The 16,980-nt window shown below is 59.5% G+C and overlaps 3 protein-coding genes across 7 annotated transcripts in view; 2 read left to right on the forward strand and 1 right to left on the reverse strand.

Annotated features, from left to right (window-relative positions):
- VWA5B2 (von Willebrand factor A domain containing 5B2) overlaps nucleotides 1-3,961 on the forward strand; it is a 45,358-nt gene extending 41,397 nt beyond the window's left edge. For all 4 annotated transcript variants that reach the window (XM_043523030.1, XM_037909668.2, XM_043523031.1 and 1 more), the window contains exons 19-22: nucleotides 15-92; nucleotides 969-1,038; nucleotides 1,534-1,642; nucleotides 3,248-3,961. In XM_043523030.1, the coding sequence (XP_043378965.1) occupies nucleotides 15-92; nucleotides 969-1,038; nucleotides 1,534-1,642; nucleotides 3,248-3,916 (926 nt within the window). In that variant the 3' untranslated portion in view covers nucleotides 3,917-3,961. The remainder of the gene's footprint in view (nucleotides 1-14; nucleotides 93-968; nucleotides 1,039-1,533; nucleotides 1,643-3,247) is intronic.
- An 871-nt stretch (nucleotides 3,962-4,832) lies between these two features.
- ALG3 (ALG3 alpha-1,3- mannosyltransferase) lies at nucleotides 4,833-12,022 on the reverse strand. Of its 2 annotated transcripts, none has more exons than XM_037909670.2 (9): nucleotides 11,637-12,022; nucleotides 10,206-10,305; nucleotides 9,848-9,995; nucleotides 9,203-9,363; nucleotides 7,869-7,989; nucleotides 7,071-7,276; nucleotides 6,612-6,688; nucleotides 6,106-6,250; nucleotides 4,833-5,292 (listed from the first exon to the last, which is right to left on the reverse strand). In XM_037909670.2, exons 1-9 carry the CDS (start codon nucleotides 11,965-11,967, stop codon nucleotides 5,103-5,105), a joined length of 1,479 nt encoding a protein of 492 aa, XP_037765598.1. In that variant the 5' UTR covers nucleotides 11,968-12,022; the 3' UTR covers nucleotides 4,833-5,102. The 2 variants fall into 2 exon arrangements, with proteins under 2 accessions (XP_037765598.1, XP_037765601.1); XM_037909673.2 differs by having other exon boundaries at nucleotides 11,600-11,856.
- A 666-nt stretch (nucleotides 12,023-12,688) lies between these two features.
- EEF1AKMT4 (EEF1A lysine methyltransferase 4) overlaps nucleotides 12,689-16,980 on the forward strand; it is a 30,649-nt gene continuing 26,357 nt past the window's right edge. The window contains exon 1 of the mRNA XM_037909323.2: nucleotides 12,689-13,008. Within this exon, the coding sequence (XP_037765251.1) occupies nucleotides 12,786-13,008 (223 nt within the window). The 5' untranslated portion in view covers nucleotides 12,689-12,785. The remainder of the gene's footprint in view (nucleotides 13,009-16,980) is intronic.

Below are 16,980 nucleotides of genomic sequence, written 5' to 3' on the forward strand. Positions count from 1 at the left end.
TGATTCCGTTCCAGAGCGAGACGAGACACCCGCATCTCCTGTCAGTGTCTCCTCTGCTGCTGGTGCCTGGGAAAAGCAAAGCTGCCCCGATGGTAAGTCCCACACAGAGCCCAGAGCTGGGGGCGGGGGAATCTGGGAAAGCAGGCTCTTTGAGGATTAGATATTGCGCAGCTCAGCCCTATAGGAAAACCTGAGAGAGAGATGGGGCCAACTGTCCTCTCCACCGCAGCTCCTGGACAGATGCCTGCCTGTGGCTGCTGCCAAGCCCCCGGGAAGTGGCAGGAAGCCTGGAGCCTTAGTGTGAATCACCTCACAGCCCATTTGGATGTGTAATGCACAGCGGGCTCAGGCACGCGTCAGCTTTACTGTCCACCTCTCAATCCCATGTTGGGGTGCGATGTCTCATGAGGGGGCTGAGCCCCCTCCCCTAACCTGTGTGGTTACGTTATCAGACAGCCTGTTGCCCACGTCTGTGCTCCTGGGACTGGCCAGAATGGGCTGCTCTCCAACCTCGCTGCTCCAGCCACTGCAGAGATGCTGGCTCTCTTGTGGAAATAAAGGGTCTGATGAGAGGGTGGCTCCCATTTCCAGGAATGTAGGAGACCCCATGTGGGAGCCGTAACCTCCCCACGCTCCTGACCTGTCTGCAGTACCCTGCGGGAGCGCTGGGTTTGGGAAGGCAGCCCCTGCTGGGGTCGTAAACTTCCCATCCTGTACCGTATTGCACTTGGCAAGGCTGGAGTAATGCTCAGGTGGGGCACAGTCTGGGGAGAGGGCCTGCTGAGGCCTCGTGGATGGGGGCCCTCCACCTGCCCTGTTACCTCCTAGCGTGGCTGAGCCCTTCCCCCACAGGTAGGGGTGCTTTGGGGGCCTCTGTGGAGCTGTGCTGTGGCAGCAGGCAATTGTGGTGGGGATAGAGAAAGCAGGGGAGCCCAGCCCTATGGAGTGACCTTCCCTCCCCATGCCAGGTCCTGTGGCCAGTCCCTCTGCCACCAACGTGGGATCCCAGAAATCCATGGAGAACTTTGCTGGCTCCAGGTAGGCCTTCTAGACTGACTCTCTGGGGTTGGGGGGGCCTGGCTGGGGGCTCCTTCCATGCAGAGGGGACTTTGCATTCAACAGGAAAGGCCCTAGGCTGTCAGGGGGACACCCCACCACTTCTTCACTGAGGGGCCTCCCCCAAAACCTCCAGTGCTTGAGCCCTGACCCTGCAGCACAGCAGGGGTTAATCTCTCCCCATGCTGCTGCCAGCCCACCCTGCACTGCAGCGTGCATTGGCCTGGGGCCCAGCAGCCTCCTGGAGAGAGGCCAGCGTCCCCCTGCAGCTTGGTCACCTTCTTCGGCAGGAAGGAGCTGGAGAGGAATCTCTCTTGGCCACGGCTGCTGTGCCATGGAGGGGAGTTGGGGTGTGTTCATTCAGTGCTGGAGGCCCACAGCCCTCCCAATGGACCGCCTCTCTCCTGCGATGAGCACCACTCTCCCAGCACTGGCAGGATCCAGGCCATGCTGCTCACTGGTCTCTTCTTCTGGCAGGTTCAGTCTCAGCAGGATCAGGGGGCACGGCCTAGTACTGCGGCCACAGTGCCTGACCCCAGAAAGTGAGCTCTCCAAGGATAGTGCCATCCATGACTACCTCCCACTGGTAAGGACCCTGCACTGTCATCCCACCCTGCTGAGCCCAGCTCCTCTCCTGGGGTACTCCACTCCCAGCCCAGCAGTGCCAGGGATGGATCCCACCCCAGGACCTGCAATCAAACCTGGGTCTCCTACATGATGGAGCAGACTTGTAATGACAAGAACAGGATCCGCCCCAACCTCACGGGAGCCAGGGCTCCTGCAGAGCTGCCCCCACCACTGCACGGTATTGCCAGAGGTTAGGCTCCAAAGCGCAGAGTCAACACTGTGTGCGCGCCCCATGACAGCCTCAGCACTGTACAGGGGAAACTGCTGCTGCCCCAGCCTTCCTCTACCTGCTCCACCCCAGATCAGACCTAGTGTGTCCGTGTGATGGGGACAGATCTAGGTTAGCCGTTACCACTCGCGAACGAGAACTCAGAGCATTGTCAGTCCTCTGAAAACATCTGCTCAGTGTGCAGCGGCAGTCCAAAAAGCGAACAATGGTAGGAACCATTAGGCAAAGGATAGATAATAAAACTGAAAATATCACAATGCCACTATATAAATCCATGGTACGCCCATACCTCGAATCCTGCCTGCAGCTCTGGGCGCCCCATCTCAGCAAAGTGATATTAGCATTGGAAAAGGTACAGAGAAGGGCAACAAAAATTACAAAGGGTTTGGAACAGCTTCCATATGAGGAGAGATTAAAAAGAGTGGGACTTCTCAGCTTGGAAAAGAGACGCCTAACAGGGGACATGATTGAGGTCTATAAAATCATGTCTAGTTGGAGACAGTGAATAATGAAGTGTTATTTACTTCTTCACATAATACAAGAACCCGGGGACACCCAATGAAATTAACAGGCAGCAGGTTTAAAACGACGAAAAGGAAGTATTTCTTCCCACAACGCAGTCAGGTCAGCCTGTGGAACTTGTTGCCAGGGGATGTTGTGAAGGCCAAAACTAGAATGCCTGCTAAACCCAGGGTTGTGAGTTCAATCCTTGAGGGGGCCATTTAGGGATCTGGGGCAAAAATTGGGGATTGGTCCTGCTTTGAGCAGGGGGTTGGACCAGATGATCTCCTGAGGTCCCTTCCAACCCTGGTATTCTATGAAATAATGGGGTTCCAAAAGGAATTGGATAAGTTCACTGAGGATGGGTCCATCAATGGCCATTAGCCAGGATTGGCCGGGATGCAACCCCCTGCTCTGGGTGTCCCTAGCCTCTGTTTGCCTGAAGCTGGGAGTGAACAACTCAGTGATCGCCTGTTCTGTTCATTCCCTCTGAAGCACCTGTCACAGGACCCTGGGCTAGATGGACCGTTGGCCTGACCCAGCCTGGCCATTCTTATGTTTGTACATAACGAGCCCAGGCCCCAGCGCTGGGCTTCCCCAACACTACTGCGCAGTGCCAGCATCAGCAAAAGAGCTGCCTGGTGCACAAGCTCTGCCTCTCAGAGACAGCCCTGCTGCAGCCAGGGCCTCACCTGGCCAGGAGACCCCCCATGGCCTCTGGAGTGCGTGCAGGACCCCTCCTCCACACCCTAGGCTCTACGCAGTGTGAGTGACAGACGCTGGCCCTGTGCAGTGAATATGAGATGCTCCCCCCCGCCCTCTCCTCCCCACCAGGTGCGGCTGCAGCAGGCCCTGGGCACCTTCCAGCTGACAGAAAGCTTCTCCGAAGTGGTGCAGATCCCGCTGGACCGTCTGCGCCGTGCCTCGCCATATGCCTCGCACCGTGCCAGCCTCAGCCCTGGCTCCTGCACCTCCCCCTGGGCGCTCGTTGCCAAGGGCAGCCCTGATGGCGGCCCAAAGCAAGTGGCAAGCCAGCCCTCTCCAGAGGGCGTGGAGCCTGCCAGAGGCAGCCAGGAGGGGGCACCAGAACCAGGCTCGCCCCATTCGCACAGCACCTGCTCTGAGGTCCTAAGCACCGCCATCTGGCCGCAGGCAGACAGCGGGCGCGGCTCCGAGACCGACGCCTGCGACCACTCGCCCGCCACCTCCGAAGCCGTCAGCCTGCAGGAGGTGGGGCTCGAGGCCGAGGAGGGGGACCTGGAGAGTGCCAGCTGGGCCACGGCTGTGGCGCTGGCCTGGCTCGAGCACCGCTGCGCCGGCTCATTCGTGGAATGGGAGCTGCTGGCCGCCAAGGCAGACGCCTGGCTCCGGGCCCAGCAGCTGCCGGAGGGAGTGGACGTGGGCTCTCTGAAAGGGGCGGCACACCACCTCTTCCTGCTGCTGCGCCACTGGGACGAGAACATCAGGCTGAACATGCTGTGCTACAACCCCAGCAACATGTGAGGGGCGGGGCAGGGCCGTGGCGCCAATAAAGAGGTTTGGTTCAGACCTGCTGTGCCCACAGCTCCTTCCCCTCCTGCACTGCCACCAGGGGGCGCTTCGCTCCAAGATGGGCAGGCCCCACCCGCTCCGGCAGCCAGCTCCCTCCCACCATCAGTCCCGCTCCTGGGCCCAGGTGCCCGTCACTCGGCCTCCGGCTGGGGGCCTGGGGTAGCCCAAGGAGCAGCAGAAGGGGTTGGAAGCAAGCGAGGGGCAGGCAGTGTTGGGTGAAGAGGAGGCATATGAAACCCCCCCTCGCTCTGTGCTCACATAGGCCCAGGGCCCTCGCACGCTGCACTGAGCCTCACTACACCCACAGTGGGTGGGGCAGTCCCCTTACCCCCATTCTGAAGGTGGGGAAACAAATAGAGGAGGTGAAAGGCTCTTTTGCTCTGTAAAAGCAACTCGAGGGTGCTAGGGGACCAGGTTCCAGAATGATTCCGTGGTGTAGGGTCAATGGGACTGAGCCCTGTTTGAACCATGGCCTGAGCAGGGCTGGAGAACCGGGTTGGGGGTGATGCTTATCCCCATGTGTGGTCCCATCTCCTCTAAGACTGACCGAGTTTTAAGCACCTCCAAGGCCAGTCACATTGTTCCCTGAAATGGGTGTCTTTGCAGGTACCCCTCAGGGACTTGCCCCTGGGAGCACATAGAAGCCAGGAGTCCTCCCTCCCAGAGCTGCCCTCTGCCACCCAGCCCCCTGCTCTAACCATACTCCCACCCAGGGCTGAGAATGGAACCCAGGAGTCCTGGATCCCAAGCCACTGCTCTAGCCATTATACCCCACTCCCTCCAAAAGCAGGGCAGCTGCTCCGTCCTGTGAAATGGTGCCTCTGCCCCAACAGCAGCAAGGGCCAGGCAGATCACTGCAGGCCAGGGCCAGACTGCAGGCCGGGGTCAGGAGAGCCCACAGGGACATTGCCACGTTTATTGAGGAAATCCCATGTAACAGGCGTCCCCGGGGGGGGCCTGCTCCACTCAGCCACCGGGTAGGACAGGCAGTGCCACCGGCTGAGCGGCAGCTGCAGAACAGCCTGGAAATTCAGCAGCCAGGGCTACCAGCCCAGAGCATTGTCCCACCCAGGCAGAATATCCAGCTCCAGCTCCCAGGGGGAGGGCTGCAGGTCCCATCGTCCAGCTGCCCACGGTCTCACTGTGTCTTTTTCAGGGAGGGGGTCGTTTTCTGGGCAGCGGGAGGGCCCTGTGGCTCCAGGGGGGCAGTGGTGCCATACCAGAGCTGCAGCAGGATCATCCCGTGACACACATGCAGGAAGGCTGAGCTGCAAAGTGTGGAGGGGTACGTGTTCCAGGAGAGCTCGATGAGGCCCAGGATTAGCACCCTGCAATGGGAGAGAACTGGGTCAGCGCTGGGGAGTCAGGTCCCTCCCCCACAGGAGGGAGAACAGCCTTCAGCTCCTCACCCTGCTATCCCACCCCTGGGGGGCTCCCCGTCACGCAGATCTGCCAATACCCCTCACTCCCAACCCAAAGCCCCCCGCTATCCCAGCCCTGGGCTCCCCGTCACACAGATTGGCCGATATCCCTCACTCCTGACCCACAGCGCCCCATTATCCCAGCCCTGGGCTCCCCCTGTCATATGGATCTGCCGCTACCCCTCACTCCTGACCCACAGCCCCCTACTATCCCAGCCCTGGGCTCCACGTCACACAGATCTGCCGATATCCCTCACTCCCAACCTGCAGCCCCCCGCAACCCCAGCTCTGGGCTCCCCCTGTCACAAAGATGGGCCAATACCCCTCACTCCCAACCCGCAGCCCCCACTATCCCAGCCCTGGGCTTCCCATCACACAGATCTGCCGATATCCCTCACTCCTGACCCACAGCCCCCCGCTATCCTAGCCATGGGCTCCCCATCACACACATCTGCCGATACTCCTCACTCCTGACCCACAGCCCCTGCGATCCTGGCCCTGGCCCTTTCCACAGCAGAGATGACGAATCAAGCAGAGTTGCAATGTGGATAATTACCCAGGAGGAACCCACACAGCCCCTCATTTGCTCAAGTTTATGGCACCACTGAAGGCCAGGGCCTGCTCTGTGCAGTACCAGCAGTGGGAGGGATTCCCAGGAGCTGGGGACAGGACACTGAGGCACAAAGGTAGGTCGACCCCACTCCCCTCCCAGGCCCGTACCTCAGCAGGTGGCTGAGCTTCCCGGCGGGGGTGCACCACAGCAGGTAGGGCAGGGTGTGGAAATACCACACGTAGAACTGATAGTGCAGGGACCGGCTGCAGCAAATGCCGATGAAGTTGGAGGTGAAGAGAACGAAGACGACCTGTGCGCTGCCGTTAAGGAGGAACGGAGCTGCTGGCTCCAGGGCTACTGTCCTCCCATCCCAACCTCCCAGCCCAGGCTGGGGCTCCCAGCACGTGACTGAATCCCAGAGCCACAAGGCTGCACAGGGAGTGGCTGCTTCCCCCCTCCTAACCCAGTGTGGGGGAAGCTCCCAAACAGCCACGCCACTCCGGGCTGTGGGACTGGGAGGCCCCAGGACGCCTGGGTCTCCCCAGCGCCGCATGGCAGGGAGCCTGGAGATGCTTGCACCGGGGCCTCCTCAAGCCCATGGCCTTCAAGCACTCCCTGGCCAGCCAGGGCTGCCCTGCCCTAGCCTCCATCGCCAGCTCCAGTGTAAGGATATGGTTGGCCGTCAGGGGCTGGGGTGGACTCTTCCTCTCTGCTGGATCCTTCAGCAGTGACAAGAGACTCCCCTCAGACCTGCAGGGGAGAAGGACGAGCACAGGACCCTTCAGGCCCAATCCCGGCAGAGAGGCTGCAGACCCCCCGGGCCATGAACTGGCCCCTCCAAGACTATACAGCCAGCAATGGCTTCACAGAGCCAGGGGGCCCACGTCTGAATAGGGGAGGCCCCAAAAATGGACTAAAGTTCTCCCTTCCCCTGCCTCCCCCCGAACTCCATAGCCCCAATGCAATGGAAGCTTTTTAACGCTATGCTCCTGGTAGCCCGGCCAGGCAGGGATCTGTGGGCGTGGGCTGCCTCGGCCTCCTCTCCAAACCACCTGGCAGTGTAGGGGCTGCAGGGAAACCTCAGGGATCAGCTGCTCTGTACCCGGCGCCCCGTTCCATGCCGGGGTCTCACCTGTGCCACCGATGCAGTGCAAAGAGTCCCAGGGCACCCAGGTGGGCTGCGAGAAGTGCCAGGTGGAAGGCCCGATGCTGGAAAACCTCCTCTGGCAGGAACCGCCAGTTCACCGTCCACTTGAAAAGGAACTGGCGGCCCAGGTCGAAAGAGCGGGTCACGTACCCAACAGGGTTCTCCAGCAGGAAGGGCAGCCCCAGGACCACCTGCAAGTGAGACCCCCGAACCATGAGAGCAGCTCCCCAGCCAGAACTGTCCCAGGTACCTCGCCAGACACCCCTAAGTGCTGGGGATCGGGACTGATGGGCATCAGCAGAGCTGAATGGGGAAAGCCCAGGGCTGGGATAGCAGGGGTCTGTGGGTCGGGGTTGAGGGGCACTGGCAGAGGTGTGGGGGGAGCAGGGACATTGGCAGAGCTGCAGGAAGAAGCTCACATTGTGTTCTCCTGCCTGCTGCTCCCGTCATGTCCTGTGTGAATTTGGGCCCCCAGGCTCCTTGCCTCCCGCCTTGGGGGACACTGAACGGCTGGGGATACTAAGTGCGAGTTTGTGAGGGGGCTCTGGGTGGGGATGGTCTTTGCCCCAGGCTCCCTCTCTACCCACCCATCCACTGTCCTGATTTGCCCCGTCCCCCATGAGTCTCTGGATGCTGGGCCTCTTGGGTTCAGCCTGGCAGAGTCAGGTGCATCCATGCAGGAGGCATCAGAGACCCACAGACTGGGCTGGCCACACAGCTCGCCCCAGCTATGCAGGGCCCCAGCGTTCGCCTGGGCTGGGCCAGGCCCACGGGGTGGGTTACCTGCAGCAGTGCGCAGATGGAGAGCTTGGGGATGGCGCCCAGGGGGCCGAAGCGCCAGAGGAGCAGGAAGAGGAGCCCTGGAGCGAAGAGAAGGACGTTCATCTTCACCGACACGGCCAGGCTGAGGGGAGAGAGAGAGTCACTGCGGCTCACCAGGGCTTTGCCTGCGGGGTGCCACCCCTCCCTGGCCCTGACCCTGCGCAGAATGGCCCTGATCCTGACTGCAGGCCCCCCTCCCCCACGCAGGTTCCCCAGCCCTAGCGGACCCTCTTCCAGCGCTGTAATGGTGCTGAGGCTGGTGGGGGAGGGCCCTGGATGAAGTGACAAGACAGACGGTGAGAGGAGACTGGCAGCTGCCCATCCTGAGGGGAGCGGAGCCAGGGGAACGAACTGTCCCTGTCAGAGGATGCGGGCTGAGGGGTTAGATGCGGCCTCCCCGGAAACGCAGGCCGAGCGGCTCAGTTGGGTGCTGTCAGGGGCATGGGGATCCGGCCAACCGCAGCTCGACTGGCTCAGACAGGTGCTGTCGGGGGCATGTGGGGTTGTGTCCGATTCCGCCCTCGCCCATAGCTTATGCATCTGGGCCGTTTCCAAATCCTGCTGCTTCTCCATGCTCAGCATCTCCAAAATCCGTTCTTTCCTCTCCATACCCACAGCCCAAATGTCCTGCCCGGGCCACTGCTGCCTCCTCCTCTCTGGCCTCCCAAATGCCGCCCCCCCCTCCAGCCTGCACAAATCCTGCCCCGAGAGGCCTCGTCCTGGCCCAGGGGTTTGATCAGGTCACTCCCAGTAGGGGATCCCTCCACTGGCTCCTCCTCCAACATCACAGCCACCCAAGCTCTGGGGAAGTGCCCGTCCCTGCTCCTCCCTCATCTGCTTGGCGTTGCCCCTCCCCATCCCCTCTGCTCTGCTAAGGCTCCCAATGCTAATTCCTGTGCACAGCGACTTGTGAGACCCTGCCCTACCCATGTCTCAGTCCCCCTGAGGGCACATCCACGCTGCCAGCTGACTCGGGCCAGACATGGGTATCTAGCTGCAGGGTAGATGGACGCTTAGAGCCCAACCTCTGTCATGCTGCTGGAGTCAATCCTGCTGATCTGCGCAGAAGTCACCTGTGCTCGTTCCCCTTCCCCGAGCTCTATCCGTGACCGGGAGCTCCTGGGAGCAGCAACCACCCCTAGCGTGGACTCGCTGCGCTCCTCAGCCCCAGAGGCCTCGTGTCCTGGAGCAGGGAGGGGTCAGTCCTGACCCAGAACAACCCACGAGAATCCGACACTCCCCAGCCAAAGGAAGGGGTCCAGAGGCTCAGGCCTTGTGGTTTAGGGGGCACGCACCTGAAGAAGCAGCAGCCCCAGGACCAGCGCTCTTCCAGGAAGAGGTTGACTGCGAGGAAGAGGATGGCCATGGCAACGGGGTCATTAAAGAGTCGCAGGATGTAGATGGAGTGGATGCGGTAAGAAGCGCAGCACATGAAGAAGAAAACATAGGGGGGGACCTACGAGCAGAGACAGGGGCTGCCATCACTGCAGTCCCAGCCCCCCGATACTTGTCAGTCCTGACCCATCACCCCCTGGTATCCCAGCACTGCCAATGCTCCTCAGTCCCAACCCACAGCCCCCTGCTACTCCAGTCCTAGGATCCCCCACATCTCTGCCAGTGCCCCTCAGTCCCAACCCACAGCCCCCTGCTATTCCAGTCCTAGGATCCCCCACATCTCTGCCAGTGCCCCTCAGTCCCAGCCTGCAGCCCCTGTTATCCCAGCCCTGGGCTCTCCCATCTCTGCCAATGCCCCTCAGGCCTGACACACAGCCCCCCGCTATTCCAGCCCTGGACTTCCCACCCACAGCTCTGCCAATGCCCCTCACTCCCGACCCGCAGCTCCGCACAGGGCGGATGTGCTCAGAAGCTGGAGTTGTGATTACTCCCTTGAGCCCCAGGGGACTTTGGCCCTGGCCGGGTGGCTGCAAGTAGCGTCTCACCTTTCTGGTCCGGCTGTAGATGCGGAAGACAAGCAGCAGCGTCACGAGATAGAGCGCGGCGAAGAGATACTGTGCCAGACGGATGTTGGTGCCGCGGCTGGTGATGTAGTAGAGACCCAGGAAGATGTAAACAAACCCGGCGGGGTAACTACAGAGAGAGACGGGAGTGAGGGGCTGGGGCAGTCTGGGCCACTGCAAGAGGGAAGGGGACCTGGCCAACGGACAGCCCCCTCCCAAAAGAGACAGGCCCTATCCACCTCTTAGACACACACTTCCCTTCCTTAGCCAGCAGGAAGCCCCGGCCCCCAGGATTGGTCCCCCAAGTCCCCAGCTCCCTCCCAGCCCTTCCTGTACTCACACCAGGGGCCCGGTATCTCCCTTCAGCTGGGTGTAATCGAAGGTCCCGTTAACGACTCCCTCCACCTCATCCATGTAGGCTTTCCAGTCGATCTCTGTGTCTGTGGGGAGAGCATGCGGCTCACACTCAGCAGCGTCTCCACACAGACAGGTGCTAGGAGAGGGCTAAGAAAACATGGTCATTCCCCAACCCTACGGGGTGGGAGATGGGCACCAAGCCAGGTCCTTGCCCCATGGGACTTCCCAACTCGGTAACACCAGAGGAGCAGCCAGGCACAGAGCTGGAGACTGGCACTACAGCGTAAAGTAAGGAGAGATCACAGGGAGGGCCAGGCGGGGAGCTGGGCAGGGGGCTGTTCCAGTGAATTAACTGTGAAGGGGCCAATGGGAGGAGACAAAGCTGAGAAAGAAGGGGGGGAGCGAGTGAGAGGAGCTGGGGGGCAGGGCGGGATACGGAGGGTCAGAAGCTTGAATTTGAACTAACAGTGAAAAAGTAGCCCACAGCAGCCTCGAGGTTCCCCCACAACAGCTCTGCCAATGCCCCTCAGTCCTGACCCACAGCCCCTGTTATCTCAGCCCTGGGCTCCCCACACCCAGCTCTGCCAATGCCCCTCACCCCAGACCCGCAGCCCCTACTAGCCCAGCCCTGGGCTCCCCACACCCAGCTCTGCCATAGCCCCTCACTCCCAGCCCGCAGCCCCCTGCCGTCCCAGCTCTGGGCTCCCCACACCCAGCTCTCCTGGTGCCCCTCACTCCCGACCCGCAGCCCCTGTTATCCCAGCCCTGGGCTCCCCACACCCAGCTCTGCCAGAGCCCCTCACTCCCGACCCGCAGCCCCTGTTAACTCAGCCCTGGACTCCCCACACCCAGCTCTGCCAGAGCCCCTCACTCCCGACCCGCAGCCCCTGTTAACTCAGCCCTGGACTCCCCACACCCAGCTCTGCCAGAGCCCCTCACTCCCAGCCCGCAGCCCCGGGCTCCCCAGACCCAGCTCTGCCAGAGACCCTCACTCCAGACCCGCAGCCCCTGCTAGCCCAGCCCTGGGCTCCCCACACCCAGCTCTGCCAGAGACCCTCACTCCCAACCCACAGCCCCCTGGTACCAGCCCTGCGCTCCCCACACCCAGCTCTGCCGGAGCCCCTCACTCCCGACCCACAGCCCCTGCTAGCCCAGCCCTGGGCTCCCCACACCCAGCTCTGCCGGTGCCCTCACTCCTGACCCGCAGCCCCCTGGTACCAGCCCTGGGCACCACACAGTCAGCTCTGCCGGTGCCCCTCACTCCCGACCCGCAGCCCCTGCTAGCCCAGCCCTGGTCCCGGGTCCCAGGTTCGGGGCCTGTCCCGGGCCGGCCCGGCCCGCCTCGCCGCCCCGTAGGAAATGCTCCAGGCCACTCACATGCCACCCTGCGAATGACCCAGTGCGTGACCCCCACCTCCGCCAGGCAGAGCCAGGCGGCCACCAGCCCCGTGTACTGGGGCGCCAGGAGCACCCGGTGCTTCTCCTGCCAGGCTCGCCGCAGGCCCTGGCGCAGCGAGCCCGGCCCCGCCGCCCCTTTCCGCCGGAGCCCCGAGCCGGGAGCGGGAGCCATCGTCCACACTGCGCGGGCCAGGCGGCCGACTCCTGGCCCCGGTGTCACGGGCTAAGGGCTCCTCCACTTCGGGAGGAAACACGCAGCCCCCCCAGGGAGGCCGGTCCCCGGTCGGTCCCCCAGGCCCGAGGAAAACGGGGGACGGGATCTGCCTGCCGGGCTGCGATGGGGCCATGTCAGGAGCTTGCCCTGGACCCAGCCACGTGTTGCCTGGGGCTGGCCGGAGAGAGGCAAAGCTGGTGGGGCGGGGGACACAGAGACCGGGGGGGCTCCGGGCTGTTCCAGGCTGTGGGAGGGCAGCGTGGCCTGCTGGTGAGAGCGCTGGGGCTGGCTCAGCTGTTTGCCACGTCTTTAAATGTCCCGACCAAGCTGGGCTTCCTAAATCCCCAGTGGCTGGTGTTGGGAACACAGGAATCATCTTCCCTTACAGCCCTGGTTGGCAGGGCGTGGGGAAGCAGCTGATGCACCTCCGCCCAGAGGCAGCTGCATTTCACTGCTGTGTGAGGGGGGTCGCTGGATCAACAAGTGTCCTGCCCCATCCCTGCCCCCGAGGGGCTGCATTCTGGGCTAGGGTCCTGATACCTGTGGCCCTAAACGTACCATGATTAAGCGGTGCCCCTGACCCCGGCGTCCAGGGGGTGGGCTATGTCGTGCATGGGGGTGACAGAAGGGCCGGGGGATGGTGACACAGGGGTGAGGACGCAGGGCGTGGTGGGGGCAGCACGGAGTGGTGGGGGTCCCCATGAGGAAGGGGGTCCCCATGAGGCAACATCCCCTCCTCTTTCCGTCCCCTGGGAGCTGGCCACAGGGTCCACTCCCACGGGCTCGGCCTGCCCGCTGGGGCGGGGACGGGGGGGGTTGGTTTCCGGACGGAGTGTTTTCAGCGTTGCACCAAACCCGGCCCGGAAGTGCCACGCTCTTTGTGGGGATACACGTGGGAGGCGGCAGGTTCGGTTTCAGCGACCAGCTGCAGATCGGCCACGCCCCCGATCGATGGCCCCGCCCTCACATAGCCGCTGCCGCCGCGCCCCCGGCTCCGGGAGCCCGGGTCTTCCCTGGCTGCCGGACTCTAACCTCCGGTACCGGGACCGGCGCTTCTGGGACTCGCGGTACCGCGAGGCGGGGGCTACTCCGGCTGAGTGGTTTGGGGGCTTATCCTGCTTCCGCCAGCAGCTGGAGGCGGAGCTGCGCCCGGGGGACCGGATCCTGGTGCTGGGTGAGTGAAACCCCCCGGGGCTACCCCTCAGCCTCATCGGGGCTTTCACCTCCCTCCCGCGGACCGGCGCCTGGGGCTGGGTTAGGGGCACCCCGGTCTCTGTCCCCGTTTTCCTCTGCGGGGCTGGATCTTGGTGGTGGGTTTGTGCTGGGGGTCCCCGCGCGGGATGACACGTGTTTCCACTGCCCGGCACTAAGATACCTCCCCCCCCCCCCCCGCTCTTTCGGTTTATTGTAGGTCCTCCATAAACAAAACACTGACGGTGCCTTTCTTCTCTGCGAAGGGTGCCCCCCGGAGTCGCGGTAACGTCAGGGCTTGCGCCCTCAGAGAGCTGCAGCCTCCCGGGCGCCTGGGGGGACTGGTCCGCCCTAGGAGATGCTCCCTCAGTGGGGGACCTGGGTCTAGCTCTGTAAGGCGGATGGGACTGAGCCATGTCCCTGGATAGTGCTGCACCCCTTGGACTGTGCCGGGCTCAGTGACTCGGAGAGGTGGATAACACATGGCTCAGACATGCCTGTGCCATGAGACTGAAGTATGTTTTAACCATGCTGGGCTCTGGCCTGTCCCGGGGCCCCCTGGCTGAGGAGCTGGACTGGTGTAGTTGGGGCAGACGCAGTGCGGCCAGAAAAGGACAATGGTGACATGCTAGCCGGTGTGATCCTGCACCTGATGCCGAGTGACAGGGCTGGGATGGAGCCGGTTGCGGTAGTGACCCCTCTACACTGAGGTAGTGCCTAGAGGCCCCAGCCACGTGAAGTTAGACCTATCTTCCTGGGAAGTAGCCTTGAGAACCCGGCACTGGCATAGCCTCGTCTACCTGAGCCTGCTGGCAGTTAGGAAGGAAAGCTCTGAGACCCCTGACCTGCCTCCTCTCATGTCCAGGGTTGTTATCTCTGGAGCCTAATGATGCATTGAGTGTTAATGTTGTTAACTGTTTCATTGCTGATCATTGTAGTAGAGAAATCCAGTGGTGCTGGGATTGTGGGGGGAGCCTGAGCAGAGAATCATCCCTTTATCCCACGCACATCTCCGCCCTGGGCTGGGCACTTCCAGGTGCGGAAGGGGAAGGTACTGGCGAGTGGTCAGCTGCTGGTGTTAGCGATGGGAGGCAGCTGCACACCTGGCCTGGGGGAACAGGATCAATGGCGGGTTTCGTCCGGATTACGTCCCAGCGGCTGTGGGGAAGGCCTGGGCTGTGTTGGGTGACCTCGGCCCGGGCTGTGTGAGAAGGTCTCTTTGAATCGGTGGTCCTTGAACGTGGCCTTTCTGGGGCTGAGTGCTGCAGGACAGACAGGGGAGAACATGGATCTGTCTTTCCCTCTGTCTGGGGGAGTAACTGGCTGCTTCTGTGGAGGGTTGTAGTGAACTTGGTGAGGAGGCATAGTGGGATCTGCACTCTCCTGGAGAGGAGAGTGCCCCCTACTGACTCAAATGTGTCTCCCAGTCTGGTTAGCTGCTGAGAGCTGACCACACTGCAGCCTGTTGGAAATTTCCCTGTGTCATAACCATAGGGTGTAGCCTAAATTCCTCCTTACCTGCAAGGGGTTAAGAAGCTCAAGTAACCTGGTTGGCACCTGACCAAAGGAACCAATGGGGACAAAAGATACTTTCAAATCTGGTGGGGGGGGGGGGAGGGAAGAGGTTTTGTTTTGGGGTCTTTGTTTTCTGTGGCCGTTTGCTCTTGGGACTAAGGAGGACCCGACATCAATCCATGTTCTCCAAATCTTCCTGAGCAAGTCTCTCATATTTCAAATTTGTAAGTAACAGTCGGGGATAGCGTATTAGTTTACCTTTGTTTTCTCAACCTGTGAATTTTCCCTTTGCTAGAGGGAGGTTTATCCCTGTTTTGTTGTAACTTTGAAACTAAGGCTGGAGGGGTTTCAGAGTAGCAGCCGTGTTAGTCTGTATCTGCAAAATTATAATCCACCTTGATTATCACTACAAAAAGTTTTTTTTTTCTCTCCTGCTGGTAATAGCTCACCTTACCTGATCACTCTCATTACAGTGTGTATGGTAACACCCATTGTTTCATGTTCCCTGTGTATATAAAATCTCCCCCCGTATTTTCCACTGAATGCATCCGATGAAGTGAGCTGTAGCTCACGAAAGCTTATGCTCAAATAAATTTTAGACTCTAAGGTGCCACAAGTACTCCTTTTGTTTTTAAGGCTAGAGGGGGTTCCTCTGTGCTCTTTGTATTTTCTGCTACTCTGTAAGGTTAACTACCAGCCTAAGTTTGCAGAGGTGATTCTTTTACCGTTTTCTCTTTAAATAAAATCCTTCTTTTTAAGAACCTGACTGATTTTTCCATTGTTCCAGGACCCAGGGTTTTGGGTCTTGGATCATTTTGTAACCAATTGGTTAGGATATTATTCTCAAGCCTCCCCAGGAAAGGGGGTGAATAGGCTTGGGGGAGTATTTTGGGGGAATAGGACTCCAAGTGGTCCTTTTCCTGAATCTTTGTTTAACTCACTTGGTGGTGGCAGCAGTACCCATCCAAGGACAAGGAAGGATTTGTGCCTTGGGGAAGTTTTTAACCTAAGCCGGTAAAAATAAGCTTAGGGGGCCTTTCATGCGGTTCCCCACATCTGTACCCCAGAGTTCAGAGTGGGGAAGGAACCCTGACACCCTGGTAAGTTTATTAAGGTTTTACAATGACTCAGTTTCCACACAAGCATTCCTTTATTAGTCCAAAGGCCACTTGGCATTGGTTACATCCAAAATATCAACATAATCAGATTCTACCACCAGGAACATAAGAACAGCCATACTGAGTCAGACCAAAGGTCCATCTAGTCCAGTGTCCTGTCTTCCGACAGTGGTCAATGCCAGGTGCCACAGAGGGAATGAACAGAGCAGGTGATCATCAAGTGATCCGTCCCCTGTTGCCCATTCCCAGCTTTTGGCAAACAGAGGCTAGGGACACCATTCCTGCCTAATGGCCACTGGTGGACCTATCCTCCATGAACTTATCTAGTTATTTTTTGAGCCCTGTTAGTCTTGGCCTTCACAACACCCTCTGGCAAAGAGTTCCACAGGTTGACTGTGCACTGTGTGGAAAAATACTTCCTTTTGTTTTAAACCCGCTGCCTATTAATTTCATTGGGTGACCCCTAGTTCTTGTGTTAGGAGAAGGAGTAAATAACACTTCCTTATTTACTTTCTCCACACCAGTCATGGTTTTATAGACCTCTATCATATCCCCTTAGTCGTCTCTTTTCCAAGCTAAAAAGTCCCAGTCTTATTAATCTCTCCTCTTACGGCAGCCGTTCCATACCCCTAATAATTTTTGTTGCCGCTTTCTGAACTTGTTCCAGTATCTTTTTTGAGATGGGGCGACCACATCTACCCACAGTATTCAAGATGTGGGTGTACCATGGATTTATATAGGGGCAATACGATGTTTTCTGTCTTATCTATCCCTTTCTTAATGATTCCCAACATTCTGTTTGCTTTTTTGACGGCCGCTGCACACTGAGGGGATGTTTTCAGAGAACTATCCACAGTGACTCCAAGATCTCTCTTGAGTTGTAACAGCTACTTTAGACCCCATCATTTTATAGGTATAGTTGGGATTGTTTTCCAATGTGCATTACTTTGCATTTATCAACACTGAATTTCATCTGCCATTTTGTTGCCCGGTCACCCAGTTTTGAGAGATCCTTTTGTAGCTCTTCACAGTCTGCCTGGGACTTAACAATCTTGAGTAGTTTTGTGTCATCTGCAAATTTTGCTACCTCACTGTTTACCCTTTTTCGAGATCATTTATGAATATGTTGAATAGGACTGGGCCCAGTACAGACCCCTGGGGGACACCACTATTTACCTCTCTCCATTCTGAAAACTGACCATTTATTCCTACCCTTTGTTTCATATCTTTTACCCCGTTACCAATCCATGAGAGGACCTTCCCTCTTATCCTATGACTGCTTACTTTGCTTAAGAGGCTTTGGTGAGGGACCTTGACGAAGA

The sequence above is a fragment of the Chelonia mydas genome, chromosome 9, assembly GCF_015237465.2.
Source record: "Chelonia mydas isolate rCheMyd1 chromosome 9, rCheMyd1.pri.v2, whole genome shotgun sequence".
Classification (NCBI taxonomy): domain Eukaryota; kingdom Metazoa; phylum Chordata; order Testudines; family Cheloniidae; genus Chelonia; species Chelonia mydas.

Coding starts and splice junctions, on each gene's coding strand:
- ALG3 (XM_037909670.2), bottom strand. CDS start 11,967: ATGGCCCCATCGCAGCCCGGCAGGCAGATCCCGTCCCCCGTTTTCCTC. Junction 9,996..10,205: donor GGAGATACCGGGCCCCTGGT/GTGAGTACAGGA, acceptor CTCTCTCTGTAG/TTACCCCGCCGGGTTTGTTT. Junction 6,251..6,611: donor CCAGCCCCTGACGGCCAACC/ATATCCTTACAC, acceptor ACGGCAGCGCAC/AGGTCGTCTTCGTTCTCTTC.